Source organism: Apteryx mantelli, chromosome 2 (genome assembly GCF_036417845.1).
Source record: "Apteryx mantelli isolate bAptMan1 chromosome 2, bAptMan1.hap1, whole genome shotgun sequence".
NCBI lineage: Eukaryota > Metazoa > Chordata > Aves > Apterygiformes > Apterygidae > Apteryx > Apteryx mantelli.
In genome coordinates this window covers 65670482-65686426 of record NC_089979.1, presented here as the reverse complement: position 1 = coordinate 65686426, position 15945 = coordinate 65670482, and the positions used below count along the sequence as shown (strand labels likewise).

Below are 15945 nucleotides of genomic sequence, written 5' to 3'. Positions count from 1 at the left end.
CTTCCTGGGCATCTTTTTCACAATTACGATTTTCTACAAATAGCAGCGATTCCAATGTAACCTGGAGCACTGGTTTTGCTCAGAAGATCTTTTAATTGCTCATTCACTCCTATACTCTCTCTTCGGGAGTCTTCATTCTTTTTTGTCTGGTGCCTTTTGTGCTGCACTTGCTGAAGGCAACATACAAAGGCTGCTATTTCTTGCTGGAGCATGTTGTTGTGTTCAGCAGCTGGGCTTGCAAGGACAACTCTGGTGTGAATCATTTTGCTCCTCCAAAGTAGGAGCTGCTGTGAAGAATGAGTAAGCCAAAAAAAAAAAAAGAGAGAGAGAGTGAGAGAAAGTGTATGTGCACAAATTAAGACTGGGAAAGTGGGAGTGGTGTCAATGAGCAGGCAAGCTAACAGATTCTTCTGCTCGGCAAAGTTTCACCACAAGTAGCTAGTTCTTCGTGCTGTGCCGATTTCATTGATTCGTTTGCAAGGATTATAGCCTTCAAAGTAAGTACAGCTTTTTTTCCCCCCCCCCCGATACTTTAATTATTACCTAATGAGTAGTTAACAAATCTCCATCATGAAACATAGTTGTGTAAAGGGAGTGGGATAAAGAAACTTGTACAAAAAGATGCATTTTTTATGCCCTATCTACATATGAGAGGGCATACCAAAGCTCTCCCAAATGGTTTTATAGAACATTTTGGTTTCATCCCAGAATTGCTGCATTTATCATGCTACATTCCTTCCCCCCAAAAGGTTATTTGCAAATGTTGAATAGATTTTGGCAGTTGAGATTGCAAATACATTAGGAATTATTAAAATCTTTACAGTTCCTGTTGTCTATTTCAAATTGCTTGGCCTGTATGACAAAAAGCAGGATGTGTATGATGTTGTGAACATGCTCCATGTGTCTAAGCAGGATTTAGGCTGTTTTAGAAGTCTTTGTTGCAGAGGAATATTCCTTTCATTTTCTGTAGGGGTGTGTATGCTCTGCTCTGCTTGCTTTGACTTATTAATCAAGTGACTAAACCTCACCTGCTTAAAGTGAAGGGCAGAAACTTAGGTCTACTAATGATCAATTTATTTTCATTGTGACCATTTACTTGAAGAATTCATTGGCTATTCAGGTACAACAAAGCATATTCTGGCAGTTAGTTTCTCTCTTTTCTTTCTGGAGTGACTTTCCCTGCTATATTGCTGACAGGGCTTTTTCCACAACCATATAAGATTCACTGAGCCCATGGCAGTAAAACATCAGTCTGGTGTTTTGTGTTTCTTAAAGAAATGTCTGTTCAGAGGAGATTGTGTCCTTGTTAGGTAGATAGTCTGTCTGTCAGAGAGCTGCCATTTGTTTAGAAGTAGAAGAAAAGGCCCACAAAAATCTTCCATTTTCTTTATATTTTGTGTCTTTTATATTTTCCTTCTTTTTTATTCCCTATTTATATTTTTATTTATTTTATATATTTTATTTATTTTCCTATTACTATTTATATTTTCCTATATTTTCATATTTCCTTTATATGTTGTATCCTTTTTATTTTCCTTTATATTTCCAGTAAGAGCTGAACTGGGGGCATGTTAAGCGCATGATCTTGAAGTAGTTTCAAACATTAATGCCTCATTTGTCAAACAGGCAAGTGGGTTGTTTCATATCATTTATCCTCTCAGAGGAAAGTTTGTTTAAACTGAAGTGACTACAGTGCTTTCACTCACAGCTCCTGAGCTGTAAAACCAATGCACACCCCAGATATCAGCTGGCCAACACTTTCCACACTTTGCCTCCAACAGATGTGTTCTCCCAGAAGGACTGCTTAACCTAGACAAGAATATAATACTTGTTCTGCATCATCAGATTATCCCTACCATAAAGCTAACCTGATTTGTCAGGTTTCCACACAGATATTGCTATTTTCCTGATTATTGTTTTAAAGGATAAGCTATATTTAGCTCTTCTCTTAGTAAACAAATACACAAACAAAGCCGCCTGTTTTTTTTTGTTGCTTTCAAGAATGACTAAGCAAAAAATGGTGTCTTATACCAAAAAACAAGCGTAAATCAAGTTTTCCTAAACCGGTTCTATAGCTTCTATGGTATCTGAAGGTGTTCCTATAACACCTTGGCCTAGTCACAGGTTTAAGCAAAGCTGGGTGGATCACAAGCTACCTGTGTTTAGACGATGCCACAGTGCCGCAGGCCTCTGTCAAAATGCTGACATACTTCTTTCCTGGGAAAGGAGGGACTCGGCAAGAATCCATTAGGCAGGCCTTCTTCAAATTTCTTTTTCAACTTTCTGACTCCTCCCTGCCTGAGAGATCCCTGTGATTACTGACTCAGGAGCCCTGTCTGGTTTCTAGGGCTGCTAATGGGCAGCTAATGGGCTTTCTCCTGATGGGAGTCTCAATCCCTCTCACTTAATGGCAGTTTGCTTTAATGGTCTCTCAAGGCTTGGAACTCTCAATGCTTTAAAGAGGTTCAAGATTTCGTAATATTTAATACAGCAAATTCTTTTCTAGAATATGAATATCATGAGCCTCTGAATATCATACATCATTAATAAATGGAGCCTAAAAACTCTGACTGACCAGGTGCAGTTGAAAAAGATGGTGGAATAGAGATTATTCTTTGCTATCCAGCCCAGCATCCAAGAATAAAGGATGAAGCTGAGCTTTTTTCTCCAACAAAATGCCCTGAATCTGCATTATTTCAATTGTAGCACTAAAAGAAAGAAATTATAAGGATGGAGAGCTTTACCACTACCAGAACCAGTTTCACTCAGCACAGAAGAAGCTACAACAATATCAGCAGTTACTGGATGAACAAACAGTAAATGAAAGGTTCATCACAAGATACCTCGGGTTTTCAGCTAAAGTAAAGGATACTCCTTTCTGAAGAAGAACATTAAAACCTAGGAGAATATAATACAAGATAAACAATATTAGAGTTACCAGTGAGGACAGAAGAGAAGAGTTTCTAAGTCATGTTACAGCTTTTCCCTGATGTAAGGAAGAAGAGTTTTGTTTGATTTTGCAAAATTTCCTATTTGATTTCCTTCCTCTTAATTTCTTGCAACCCAAGAGAGCAAAACACAGTTAGCACATACACATTTTTAAATCACAGTAGATCCATTTGCCCGTACAACTGAAAATATTACTGGTAGAATGGCAGCATAGTATTTGTAGTTCAAAGTCAGAGTGGAAGAATAAGTGTTTTCAAAAGATTATGATTACATATTGATTCTTAGCCTGTAAGGATAGGCTAGAAGCCTATATGGAATAATATTAGGCCAGGCAGCACTAGAGTATGATATTATACTCCACTAGTAAGTTCTTCTGTCATTCTGCGTTGTGGGATTATGCGTATTTCAGTCTTTGTGAAGATTGTGTATAATGACAAATTCTTCTTTGTCCCTTGATCTTTTTCCAACACCTTCTTAGTAAGAAATGCCTGGGAAGTTGGTGCTTGCCCCAAATCTATACATTTAAATTATAGCTGAGGTGAGAAGAGAGAGAGAGAGAGGAGACAGAGAAAGTATGCACATGTATTGTGTGTTCATGTGTGAATGACTCTTCAGAGGTCAAGTTAATGGGGAAAAATAAGATAGCCTATGCAAGGTAGTTCATAACAGTATTTAACTCACACACAGGCACAAAGGTGCATGTCTGTGATGAGCAGGGGCAGAGAGGCATTTTAAAGGAAGATTTTACATTTACTCCTTTGTTCCTGTTGTTCCAACTTACTCCCTAAGCAACAGTCTCAGGCCTTCACATTGGTTTTAACTGTTTTTTTGCCACTGTTCTGCCCAAAACTCTCCTTCTTTAAGTGCTGAGCCCAAAGTTTCTAGCAAGTTTCCCTTTTCTAGCAATTAATTGCTCTTGCGCACAAGAAAGTGTGACTGTGGGAATGAGATAGATAGTTGCAGTGTTTCGGTGGCATTTAGTTCTCTGCTTTATACTCCACAAGATATCTGGAGTTTCCTGAATCTCAGTCTGACACCAGCTTGATGCATACTGATACTGGAAAATGGAATCTCATGTGGATAATCTCTCTTTCCGAAGCAGCTGCTGTCAGATTACTAGAACATGTACATGTCCTGCCATTATGACTTAAAAAAAACACATACAAGCATTTTTGCAAAACTTCCAGATGTTGTAAAGCATCCTACTTCATCCTCTTTTTAAGTGGGAATAACTTTTTTTGGTGATACATATTTTATGTTTTCCCTCCTCAAAATGAATTACTTTTTCGCAATGGAAGGGGATTTATTAGCAAATAGTTTGTTGCTAATACTAACAAAGAGAGTGCTTTGCAAGAATGCAGTGCCAGTTAGGTGTTCTTTTCAAACATGGATCTGAAAAGCCTTGATTTTATGCCAGTACAGTTTTTACTTAATTAAATTGTGCAGTGCATTTCAGTAACCTTTTATACAGCATCTTTTAGACCAAAATAAACCAAATGTTTATCCAAGAATAAATAGAGAAGTGAATTACAATAAAACTAAGGACATCTATTTTGTAAAAAGCCCTCTCTAATCAAACAAGCCCTACCAGTAAATGAAAGAGTTCTTTCAACTGTGTTGCAGGCAAAATATGCACCCATTCTGTTACTCCCATAAAAATATATAAATACCACAGATTATTTTGGAAGTCACTACTGTCAAGTACCACAGCTTCAAAGGGACTGTTCCACAGCTTCTCTGTACATTCATACTGGATGTTTAGCTAAGCTGGGCAGTAGGGCACATGCACTCAAATGGGAGAATTTTCCCATTAAAAATGACTTTCCAAAAAGGGTTGAGAGTGAATGGTCAAGAAAGATATCCTGCTGGAAACAGTTCGCTGTCCATATATTCTTTTTTCCCCTCTTCTGTCTTCTATATTTTGCATCACCCACCCAGAGAGATCTTTTCTGGCTGGTATGCAAATGATATGAACCAGGTAAGTAAATTGTTGCAGCTGCAGTGTTAAGTAGTCAGTTGTTTGAGAGACCCTCTATTCTTAAGGTGTTTTTCAAAGGCTAAGTAAATCTCTTACCAGTGCAATGCTTTAGAGAAATAGCTGACTTTCCGTTTCATAGTAGAAAGGTAAATAGAACCCCTAGATCTTCAGTACCAGAGCCTGAAATGTAAGTGTAAATAGGCATGTGTTGGGATAAAACCACACATCTTTATATCACCCCCTCCACACTATATTTATTCCAATATATTGCCAATTTTCCTGGAGAGAGCAAATGCTAAAGACACCATTAAGGGTTTGTGTAAAATCTTGGCTCTTTTGAAGTTTCTCCCAGTATTCATCTTTTCCATTTCATTTCTGGCTCTGTCAATAGCTTTGAAGAACCTGTTTAACCCAAATTTTAACACATTGCCTTCTTTTCAGAACACATGATATTGGGTGGCAGGTTAGTGGTAAATTCACTATACCAAAAAGATCACCTTCTGTGTGCTTGCTGGTCTAATGTCAGATTTATGCTATTGACTTAAATCCTATTGTTCACTCATTAGCTTGAATCTACGCAAATGTGCTTACACCAGAGTGCAATCTGACCCATATGAAAGTGGTATGGAAGATGAAAATATTCCCTAGCTTTCCCAGAACATGGACTGCAACAACTGTCCCTTGAGCACCACCCTTTCCATTCCTGACTTCACAGATCATCTTACTACCCTGCGGCAATTGCAGTTATTAGGAACTGCTAGGAAAATATTTGCAGTTAAAACCTTAGAAACAATGAGTGGGTACACAACAGTATTTACTTAGGAGACTTTAAGTTTCTACAACAATCTCAACCAACAGGACCAGACAGCTTTCTGCAGAATTCTAGCAAGACTAGAGAGAATAGGGAATCCTGCCTTAGAGGAAGGACATGTACCAAAGCTAAAGCTTTTACAGACAATTAGTCATGAAGCAGGAGACAGGAAAGATTATGAGACCATTAAAGGGATGTTTGAGTGTCAGGGGAGCCCAGAGCATAGGCAAAGTACCTTATAGGTTGGCATGTTTTAAGAGAATCAATTCAAAACAGATTAGATTCCAATTTGATCCAGTTTGACTCAATATGCATGGGTCACTCTGACCTGCCCAGATTTCCTCAAGTTCTTCTGGTAATACTGTCTCCATGTAACACGTGGCATTGCCAGCTGTCACTGAAGATGATGAGTCTTACTGAATCACCCTCATTTACCTTGCTCAGACATGGACGAGACCTTCTCTGCTCCTCAGAAGCTGCTGGTGTGCTCTGAAGCTGAGCAGGCTCAGTCAGGCTCTTGCCTTCTCTCCTTGTAGGTTCTAGCTGCCCTGTTCTCATACTGGCATCCAGCCTCTTTCTTTACTAAATAAATCAGTGCTCTGCCCAGAGACCACTGCAACAGGAGCTAGAATTATGCTGTTGGTCATATCCCTCTTTCCTTTTCTGTTTCAGGATGACGATGGACGCTCTGCAACTAGCAAACACTGCCTTTGCAGTTGATATGTTCAAAAAACTCTGTGAGAAGGACAAAACAGCCAATATCATTTTTGCTCCACTGTGTACCTCAACTTCTCTGGCTCTGGCATATAAAGCAACAAAAGGTGACACTGCAAACCAAATGAAACAGGTGGGCTGTCAGCATCCTCTGTGTGCGTGCAAAATTATGTGCCTGTTGCAGGTGTCTTTCTTATTTATTCTTTTTAGTACCCTGCTGGCTGCAATAGCATTATAACAGTGGTTTGCTTATATGCCAGACTGCAAACTGTCCATCTGAAGTTCTTAAGAGGCTAGACTTCAGGGCCCCACATATCAAAAGAGGTTGAAAATCACTGGCATAAAGAAAAAGCTTTCTAAAACATGTATAAGGTGGTAGGTGTCATGGGGTAGGCTGAGTTCTCAACAGTTGCATAAAAACCTTTTCTCCTTTGAGCAACCAGGGTTGATTGTGGTTCCAAGTTGCAATCCAGATCACTGCATTTTCTGGATAACAGTTTTTCACTGTTCAAGAAGGCCTAAACTTTATAGAATTAGAAATAACTTAGCCATTATCTGTCAGCAGTAAGTGTTCTTGGTGGCCCTACTGTTAAAGTTTCCCCTTTCTCCTGGGATACAATGAAGAGAAGACCAATGCAGTAGAAGAGGGCCCAGCTTGAACCACGTCCCTCCCTACAAGCAGCTCGTGGTGTTAGAGGGGTTTACAACACCATGGTGCATCACCACACCATCATGATGTGATCAGTATACCAACTCTATGCTGTGGGGCAGAGAGGCTGCCTCACAGCCTCTTTTGCTGCCTCTGGATGAACGAAGATTTACATAGTTTTTTTTATCTCACTGAGGGTGCCCTCATTTTCTGCAGTTATCTAATGGTGAATGAGAAGCAAATTCAGTACACATGTATATGTTAATTATCACTTCACTCTGAGGGACATTCTGCATATTCAAATTCATTTTCCCTTCTTTAGGAGTTCCTCCCTGTGCATCCTCATTCACTGAAGGTATGCCAGAGCACATCCTTCTACACTCATGCCACAGATTACACTGATTCTTGTGCTATTGACAGTGCTATACAGAAACACATCCAAGAAGATCTTCTAGGCATCACAGAATTTTCCAAACAAGATTGTTTTTTCAAAAAAAATTAAAAATTAAATCTAAACTTTTTCTTAATTTAAATGACATGCTTCACATTCCTCACTCTCTGAAAATTCAAGCATTGGCCTTCCAGTGGGAGAGTTCAAAATATTAACCTGGGCTTAATTTCATTTTCACTTGTGTCTGCAATTTGCTTTGAACCTTCCCATAATAAGTTAACACACATTCACAAATAGAGTTCTGTTACACAAATGCATTTATGGTCCACATTTTTCAAATGGTATACAAATGTGCTGACCACAGATACTAAGGAGGAACTTGATATGTTTTCAAAAGTAGTATCTCCTATTTTCCGTGTGTATTCTAGTTTCTGCCTGTCCCTGAGTTTATGCTTGGTAAGCTTGGGTTTTAAATTCTAGATACAAAGGAAGTGAGACTGGCAATCTTACTGTGGAATATCATTTAACAAAGTTGTGCTAAAAGCTCTCCCAGATAGACAAGTAGAGAAAGTGTAGCTTTCTCCCCAGCTGTAATTTACAGACAGAAGAGCTTTCTGCCCTTAATGTAGTGGAAAATAAAAGAGTTGGAGGAGAAAATGAGTTGAGAAAGTTGTTTCTGAGGAAAAAATGATCATGGAGTTTGGCTGTGACAAGTGTGCTGTTGCTATGTACTTGGGAGGTTATTTCATTCTGATCCCACTGAGCAAGGTGAGGGGAGGACACTGAGAGGAGCTGAGGCAGTACAGGAATTTAATGTGTCTGAAAAGGTATGAAGTGTTCAGGGAGAAAGAGCAGGACTGGGGGATGAAGGCAATGCTAATGCCTGATATGCCTCATGCAGGAATATGAGAAAGGTGAGGAGGGTTGGGTGGGCCGCCTTTAAATAAAACAGCCACCATCAAAAGCCTTGTGACAAGTAGACATAGATGTTTGATTCCTAAAAAAATAACAAGGTTATTTTTGAATAAAAACAGCAGGAACCTTTCCTCTCTGATGCCTAGAAGCAGCAAGTTTTAGGTCATCCCAGAACTCCCTAGAACTAGATTTGTAATTCCCAAGAGCTGTGATGTGGTGTGTGGGGGTCAGCAGCCCTACCCTCAGCTCATACTTTGGCTGTCCGTGCAAACATAGTTATCTGATCAATTTTTGCTGAAATTTCATGTGATGTCATGTATCAATCACAGCAACCAAAAAAACTGATGATCAGTTAAGCATTTTTAAAGCTTCAGCCCAATTATAGAGAGGAGACTAACTGGGACCCTCATTTATTGGGCCTAAAAACTCCGTATTTTTGGTTAGGAATGTGAATTTGCTGAAAACCTTATAACTCCATACTGCAGAGATTTAGTCAACTAAGTTACATTATCAGTACGAACAGCTCTATTGATTTCTGTGGATTCCTTACAGGAAAGAAATACATTTGGTTAAAGTTCTGATGGGATCTGATCTTTAGATTTATGTGAGGCTGTCAAATAAAGAAATGCTTTTTGAGTAAAGAGCAAGAACCAGCTTAAATACAAGAAGTCACAGCTCTGGTCACAAACAAGCAGTATTTATTATTAAGTTATTAGGGATGTTTAAATAAAAAAATGATGCTAAGTATTTTACTGTGTTCCTTAACAGGTACTCCATTTACAAGATGTCAAAGATGTTTCTTTTGGGTTCCAAACAGTAACTTCAGATGTTTCCAAACTCACCTCTTTCTTTGCACTGAAAATGGTCAAAAGGCTCTTTGTAGAAAAGTCTCTTAATCCTACGACAGTAAGTACTGCAGAAAAGTCTTGTGCTATGAATTGCTTGGCCAGCAAGTTGACAGGTTATGGTGTGAGACCTCAACATTATTCCAAAATAAAGCATCTCAGTTTGGCTGTTAGTTGGCAGTTTGGCTGGACTCAGATGATGAAAAAAATAATCTCTGCTACTGTAAATGTTTATAGAAGGATGAGTGTGCTGCCTGTCCCCAGGCTGTACATCTATTACAATGTTTGTAATTCTTTCATTAAAATGCATTAGGTCAGTAGGTTTAGTAGGTTTTGAATGCAATATTACTTCTATGCCACATCAAGGTCTTTGCATTGTAAGTATGAGTGAAAAGGAGTGGAAAAAAAAGAAGGTGCAAATGTGTGTCCAGTTCACACACCCAAGTAATTACTGCACAAGCTGTATTTTTTTTAACATATGTAAGGAGGCACAATCTTGGCCTTATTACTTACAGACCTGGCAAATGACTGAGAAAAAAATATTTGTTTTTCTTCCAAAGGGCCACAAGCAAGGACAATTTCAGCCTAAAAAGTGATGTTTTGGAAAACTTACAGCATGCTTAAATGCTTCTAAAATCAGACTGCCTGCTGTTCAGCCTCTGTTACAGCAAATGTCAATACCCTTCCACAACAATAAACTCCCCAACTGCACTGCTGTAAAGAGCAGGTGGTGAAGACAGACATGATGTGAACTGACTGTTATCTCAGTCCTTTCTCTTACCTGGATTTTGACTGGGGGTTGCTTTATCCCTTCAGACTGTGGTAACATGCTCACTCTTGCAATACCAGCAGTACTTTAGTTGATGATGTAAAGCCACTGGACTGAAGATAGTCTTGCGAGCAATCTGTTGAATGCACCTGTGCAGCCTGGTTGTCACCTTCTGTTACTTCATAGCCATCCACAATAACAAACTCTCTAGCTATCCTGTGGTAAAGGATGACTTTGGTTCCTTGTGTCTTTCAGGACTTTGTCAACTCCACAAAGAGGCCTTTTCCATCTGAACTGGAATTAGTGGAGTTCAAAGAAAAAACTGAGGAGACCCGACAGAAGATCAACAAATCTCTTTCAGAGCTAACTGATGGTGAGTACAGTTTAACATAGGAGATGCTATTTAGGTCTTTGAAGAAAGAGATCTTTGTCCTCATCTCTTTAGTAATGCTTTCATAAATAAATACATAGTGAAAGTAATGGGACTACACCTATTATTTAGATTAACGAGGATTAGCAATATTAGCATATTTTGCAAACATTAAATTTACTACTGCAGCTTTTCTGAAGACAGAAATGGGAGACTTGGCATAAACCTTGTGGAAAGTTGTTCACATTTTACTTCAGCAGGCCAGTCTGGGAGAACAACAGCTCCTGGCTGTGGAGCTTCAAACATATCTGACATCAGCACATTGAACCAAGGCCCTATTTCCTTTAAAAGTTTTATTCTAATGGCAAGTATTTGCTAGATTCTGAATTTGGGGCTATTAATTCCTCAGCTGCTTTGCTGATTTTGCCAGCAAGCATGCCACATGTGGACGTGTTTCTTATTTAGAGACACCTTTCTGTGCCAGTTGGGCTGAGAACACTTACCCGAAGCTACCGCTGAGCCACTAACTGCTAGGCTGAGTCACAAGAGATGCACATCAGTGACCACGAGGGTCCCCAGGCACAGCCTGCGCAGTCTGTGGGGGACAGAGGTTCGGCCCCAGCCAGTGTGTGCATGCAGTGCCCAAAAGAGAGCTTGTTTACAGCCTGCTTACATGTAGCTCTGGGGTTGGTTGCTGTCTATTGCCCTCGTGTGGTACAAATATGAAAATATAGGTGTGTGAGTCATGTCTGGTCCTTCCCAAGCTGGTGCAGGTGGCCTTGTGGAAGTACCTTGCATTGCTTATACAGTCTACGCCACTTCCATGCATGAAGGGAGAACTTTCATCCTCAGTGCTCTTAATTCAGTGTCTTTTATGTCTGTGCTTGAATAGGTCTAAAACAGGGGGAGAGGGGAGAAGAATTCCATACTCTCTTTGAAGGCTATAGCAATATTTGGTTATGAACTATAATCAGAACAACATTTCCTGTTATTCTGGTTATTTTATTCTCATGTATCACTCTAGAAGCGAGCAGGAGCTAATCTGGAACTTCCCTTCAAGTTTTGCTCCCCAAAGGTCAAATGATGTCTTTCCTATTGAATTTCACTGAAAATTCAGTACCTTCTTTAAGGTACTAAACAAAAACAGTAGACATGTTTTGGATTTCATGCTATATAAGCCAAGAAAAAAAAAAGTCATTCAGAAGATCAATCTGGATCCCAAATTCCACTTCAAATATTAAACTACAATTAGGAAAGTAAGTGCTTCTTTTTGGATTTTTCCCTTAGAGTTAAAATCTTCCACCTGTGAAGTGCAGGACACAAATATTTTAATTCAGCATAGTGGTTCCATATTCAGCTGAAGCAATTGATATATTGATAATGTATTGTTGTATTGACAACCAGCTTAAATATCTTCACAGGTAAAATGGAGAATATTTTGAATGAGGAGAGTGTAAATGACCGGACTCAGATCCTCCTAGTTAATGCAGCTTATTTTGTCACAAACTGGATGAAGAACTTCCCAGAGGCAGAGATCAAAGAATGTCCTTTTAAAGTTAACAAGGTAAGTTTTGAAAAAAATAGAGTACTGTTTCTACTTAAATAAATGTTTTCTAACTTTGAACTAAACAAATCCCAACAAGAAAAAATGGGAAATGTTTATTATTACCCTGGCATTCTTGGACTCTCTATTGAAACTGTGACCAGCAATGAATATAGTGACCAGAGAATCAGCCTAAAACCAAGATATACAGCTGGACAATATTTCTGAGATAAAGAGTTTACACTCCAGGAATATATTTTTATATATATACGCATGAGAAAAGTTGGAGTCTCAGGTTGACTGAAAAAAATAGTAAATTACCAAATCAGCAAACAACTTCAGCTAAAAAGGTTTTTAAAATGATAAAGTTAACACTATGATTTTTTTCTGAAGTGATATTTTCCTACTGAATTTGAGCTTTAAAAGGAGTTTCCAGATGAACAGAGCAGTTTGTTGATCTTCCCCATCAAATAAAGAGTTTTTGTTTTGTTTTATTTCATTCATGAAAAACAAAAATATCTGACTTTGGGTAAGCCTGAATTTTTTTCTTGTTCTGTTTCAGCTCCTGAACTAAAATGTCAATTACTCCTATTGAATGGCTCGGCCTTCACTGCTGAGATGTGCTCAGTTCTTGACACTTACTGACATTATGATGCCCTTTAGACAGTATAGATTGTAGCCCTCAGTGAAACAGGTATGAAGGCCACTAATATTAGGTAAATTTCTCTTCTAAGGCACAATATGTTGCAATTGTATCAGGTAGAATTCTGTTCCCCTTTTCTTTAGAAGGCCAAGTCCTTTAAGGAGCCAACAGCTATCACTAGAAGGGTCTCTTAACACTGGTTTCACTATTATTTCACTACATACAAAAGCCAACAGATTTCTTGATGGTAGCACAACATACCACACCCACCCAAGCTTACATACTTTTCTCTCTCACTGTCTTAGCTCTGAATTAAAAGGATACTAGATTGTTTCCTCTGTGTTTGCAGACTGAAACTAAGCCAGTGCAAATGATGAATCTTGAAGCTACTTTTTGCCTGGGCTATGTAAAAGAATTCAAAGTTGCAATCCTTGAGCTTCCATGCCTTAACAAACATATAAGCATGCTCATTCTGCTGCCAAAAGAGATCGAAGATGAGACCACTGGCTTGGAACAGGTGAGAGAAAAAAATAGAGTTGATACAATGCTTCCCCTGGAAACAGCCCACTTAAAATGAGCTGATCTTATGGAAGGTCTTTGTTATTTAAAAGCTATTTAGAAGGAAACAAAAAGTAAGTTTCCTGTGACTTTACTTTCTCATTCTGCTTCTCTCTTCCCTCTTGCCATATTTGTGATGTCAACGTTTCCACTGTGGTTGATTCTGAAGTCATGAACAAGACATTATTTTAGACAGGGTGGGCACAGAGACAGTTATAAAGTGCAGAAAGTGCCCATGATGTATTTTTAGGAATCTATAAACTTTTGAAAATCTGGCACAAAGATTTAATTGTCACATTAAATTTTTTTTCTTGTAAAAACTTTTTTCTAAAGTAAAATATTTAAAGTCATGTTTACTGGGTTTTCAATAGTGCTGACCTTATTTACTTAGGTGTCCTCATTTTTTTTCAGTTGCCATGTACCAGTGATTTATTTTACTGAGATCTTATACTTCTCTAAGTTTTAATTTTGAGCAGAGGTGCCTACAAAGAGTCATTTTTTTTCAACTGCACAAAAAAAGATAATGAGCCACTACCTAAAGAACAAATATTTCTTATGTCATTTCACTATGAAAATTATAGATCACATTTTCACGTCTACTCAAAGTTTAAAGATTTAAGAGGCAGACGACCTCACTGACTCTTGTGTAACCTACTGCCACTGGCCCTAAATTTCCAAGGCATGAGGAATCTGTCCTTGCAGTTGTGAGGCACTTTTTTTATGTAGGAGGAAATTACAGAGCATACAGATTTTAAAATGCAAGCCAGGCCTTTCCTTCATACCAGTTTGTCATGGCCCCAAGTCCCATAGCCATGGCCCCAAGTCCCATAGCCCCACTCCCCAGTTTTTAAAAATTGTTCAAACAGCTGCATGATTGATCAAGGTCATGCTCTGGATTTGGAGTCTTCTTCTATTCCAGATACCTGTAGTTGTATTACTCAGTAGGGTCAGGAATCAAGACTTTTGGATCTGCCAATCAGCTATATGTAATCTGGGTCAAGAGTGTCTTTCTCTGATTCCTTCCTGTGGTTGTTGAGGTTATTGCACAACATAAACTTGTAAGGTACTAATAGCCAGAGTGTGCACATTCAGTGGAGTTGCTCCAGGAGGCCATATCCTATAAACTAAATCATTCATACATCAATGTAACGGAGAGCATAATTCAAACTGGAATGCTCCAACTGTGAATTCAAAAAGCAAAGGTTGCCTTTTGGACTTTGTTTTTTGGGTGTTGACAGAAGGAATGGTCTTTTTTTTCCCTCTTTCCTTGAACTGACCATTAATTTCCTTCCTTACTTTATGACTGCAGCTGGAAAAAGCACTTACACCTGAGACATTATTACAGTGGACCAATCCCAGCATGATGGCCAACACCAAAGTGAATGTGTTTCTTCCGAAGTTTAACATAGAAGGCAACTATGACCTGAAGCCACTTCTGGAAAGCCTGGGGATGACAAACATCTTTAATGAGAGTGCATCAGATTTTTCTGAAATGTGTGAGACTAAAGGTGTGGTTTTGTCAAAGATCATCCATAAAGTCTCTCTGGAAGTAAATGAACAAGGTGGTGAGTCCCGAGAGGTACCAGGATATCGGATTCTGCAACACAAAGATGAATTTAAAGCTGACCATCCATTTATCTTCTTATTTAGGCACAACAAAACTCGCAATGTGATTCTTTCAGGCAGATTCTGTTCTCCTTAAGTGGGGCATATTAGTTATGAATTAATTATGAAAGCACAATTACATTTATGGAGATGCATGTTCCTGTAAAGCTTGGCGTCCTGACTATCACCTTTGAAAGGAAATCTGAGATATTCATATATCAGCCGTGTAATACAATGTACTCTACATATGCAGCAGAAATAGTTTGTCTCCTTTTGTTTCACTCCCTAAGCTGAAGGATTCCCACTATGGAGAACACATCGTATTTTACCAGGAGGTATCCCAGTCTCAGCAACAAGTAAATTTGGTTCCTCTGTGACACCTCTTCCCCTAAAGCAGAGTGAACTGAGAGCCCATTTTTGATAGACTGGGAACTTGTAAGGACTCTGGGAGGAAGAGCCATAGGAAGACCAACATCCCTGTTCCATAGCCAAACCACTCCCCCTCGTGACCAACACTCTATGGATTCCTACTGCCTAGAAGGGAAAAATGTGGACATGTGGTGTTATAGCCCTCCCCTTGTACCTGGCTACAATCTGGCAGTCCAGGGTGCTTAATGGACCCCTGTTAATGCACAAGGAAACAGAGCTCAAGTTCTGCAGTGCCGCTAAGCTGTTCAGGGTAGAATCAGAATCTGTATCTGTGAAACAGCGGCTGCATTGAGACATGTGGATGCAAGAGGCAAGAGTAACCACTGTCATAATGTACAGCTATATCACTCTTCTGTGTGAGCTACAACAGTTCATAGGCTGGAGGGTCTGATTCCTCTGTGTGGGATTTTTTCACACATTCCCCTTCAAACGTGGAAGAGGGGACCAATTCGCTGCAGCTAAGAGGAGTCCTGTTGTATCTATCCTGAGAAAAAGAAGGTTATGCAATTCTAGGGTAGAAATCAGTTGGCATAATAATAGAAGTGCAACATTTTTCAGGCACAGGTTGTCTGTCATTTCTAATTTTAGTTTGGGTATTAAGGAGGCTCCATACAATTACTTAATGTCTGAGGTATGAGAAAGAAATAAGGACTTCAGTTTGAGAGGAATTAACATTGTAATTACCAGTCTCCAAATTCCATATGCCATCATGGTAATTAGATTTCATTTCTATCTAAAGACTGCCTGCTGCATATGTTCAGTACTGGTTTACTTAA

General features: G+C 39.0%; 1 protein-coding gene across 1 annotated transcript; it reads left to right on the top strand.

Moving 5' to 3' along the window:
• The first annotated feature begins 456 nt into the window (after positions 1 to 456).
• On the top strand, positions 457 to 15945 carry SERPINB5 (serpin family B member 5). The gene is made up of 7 exons (XM_013940262.2): positions 457 to 497; positions 6411 to 6585; positions 9176 to 9313; positions 10277 to 10394; positions 11813 to 11955; positions 12927 to 13094; positions 14445 to 15945. Exons 2-7 carry the CDS (start codon positions 6412 to 6414, stop codon positions 14835 to 14837), a joined length of 1134 nt encoding a protein of 377 aa, XP_013795716.1. The 5' UTR covers positions 457 to 497; position 6411; the 3' UTR covers positions 14838 to 15945.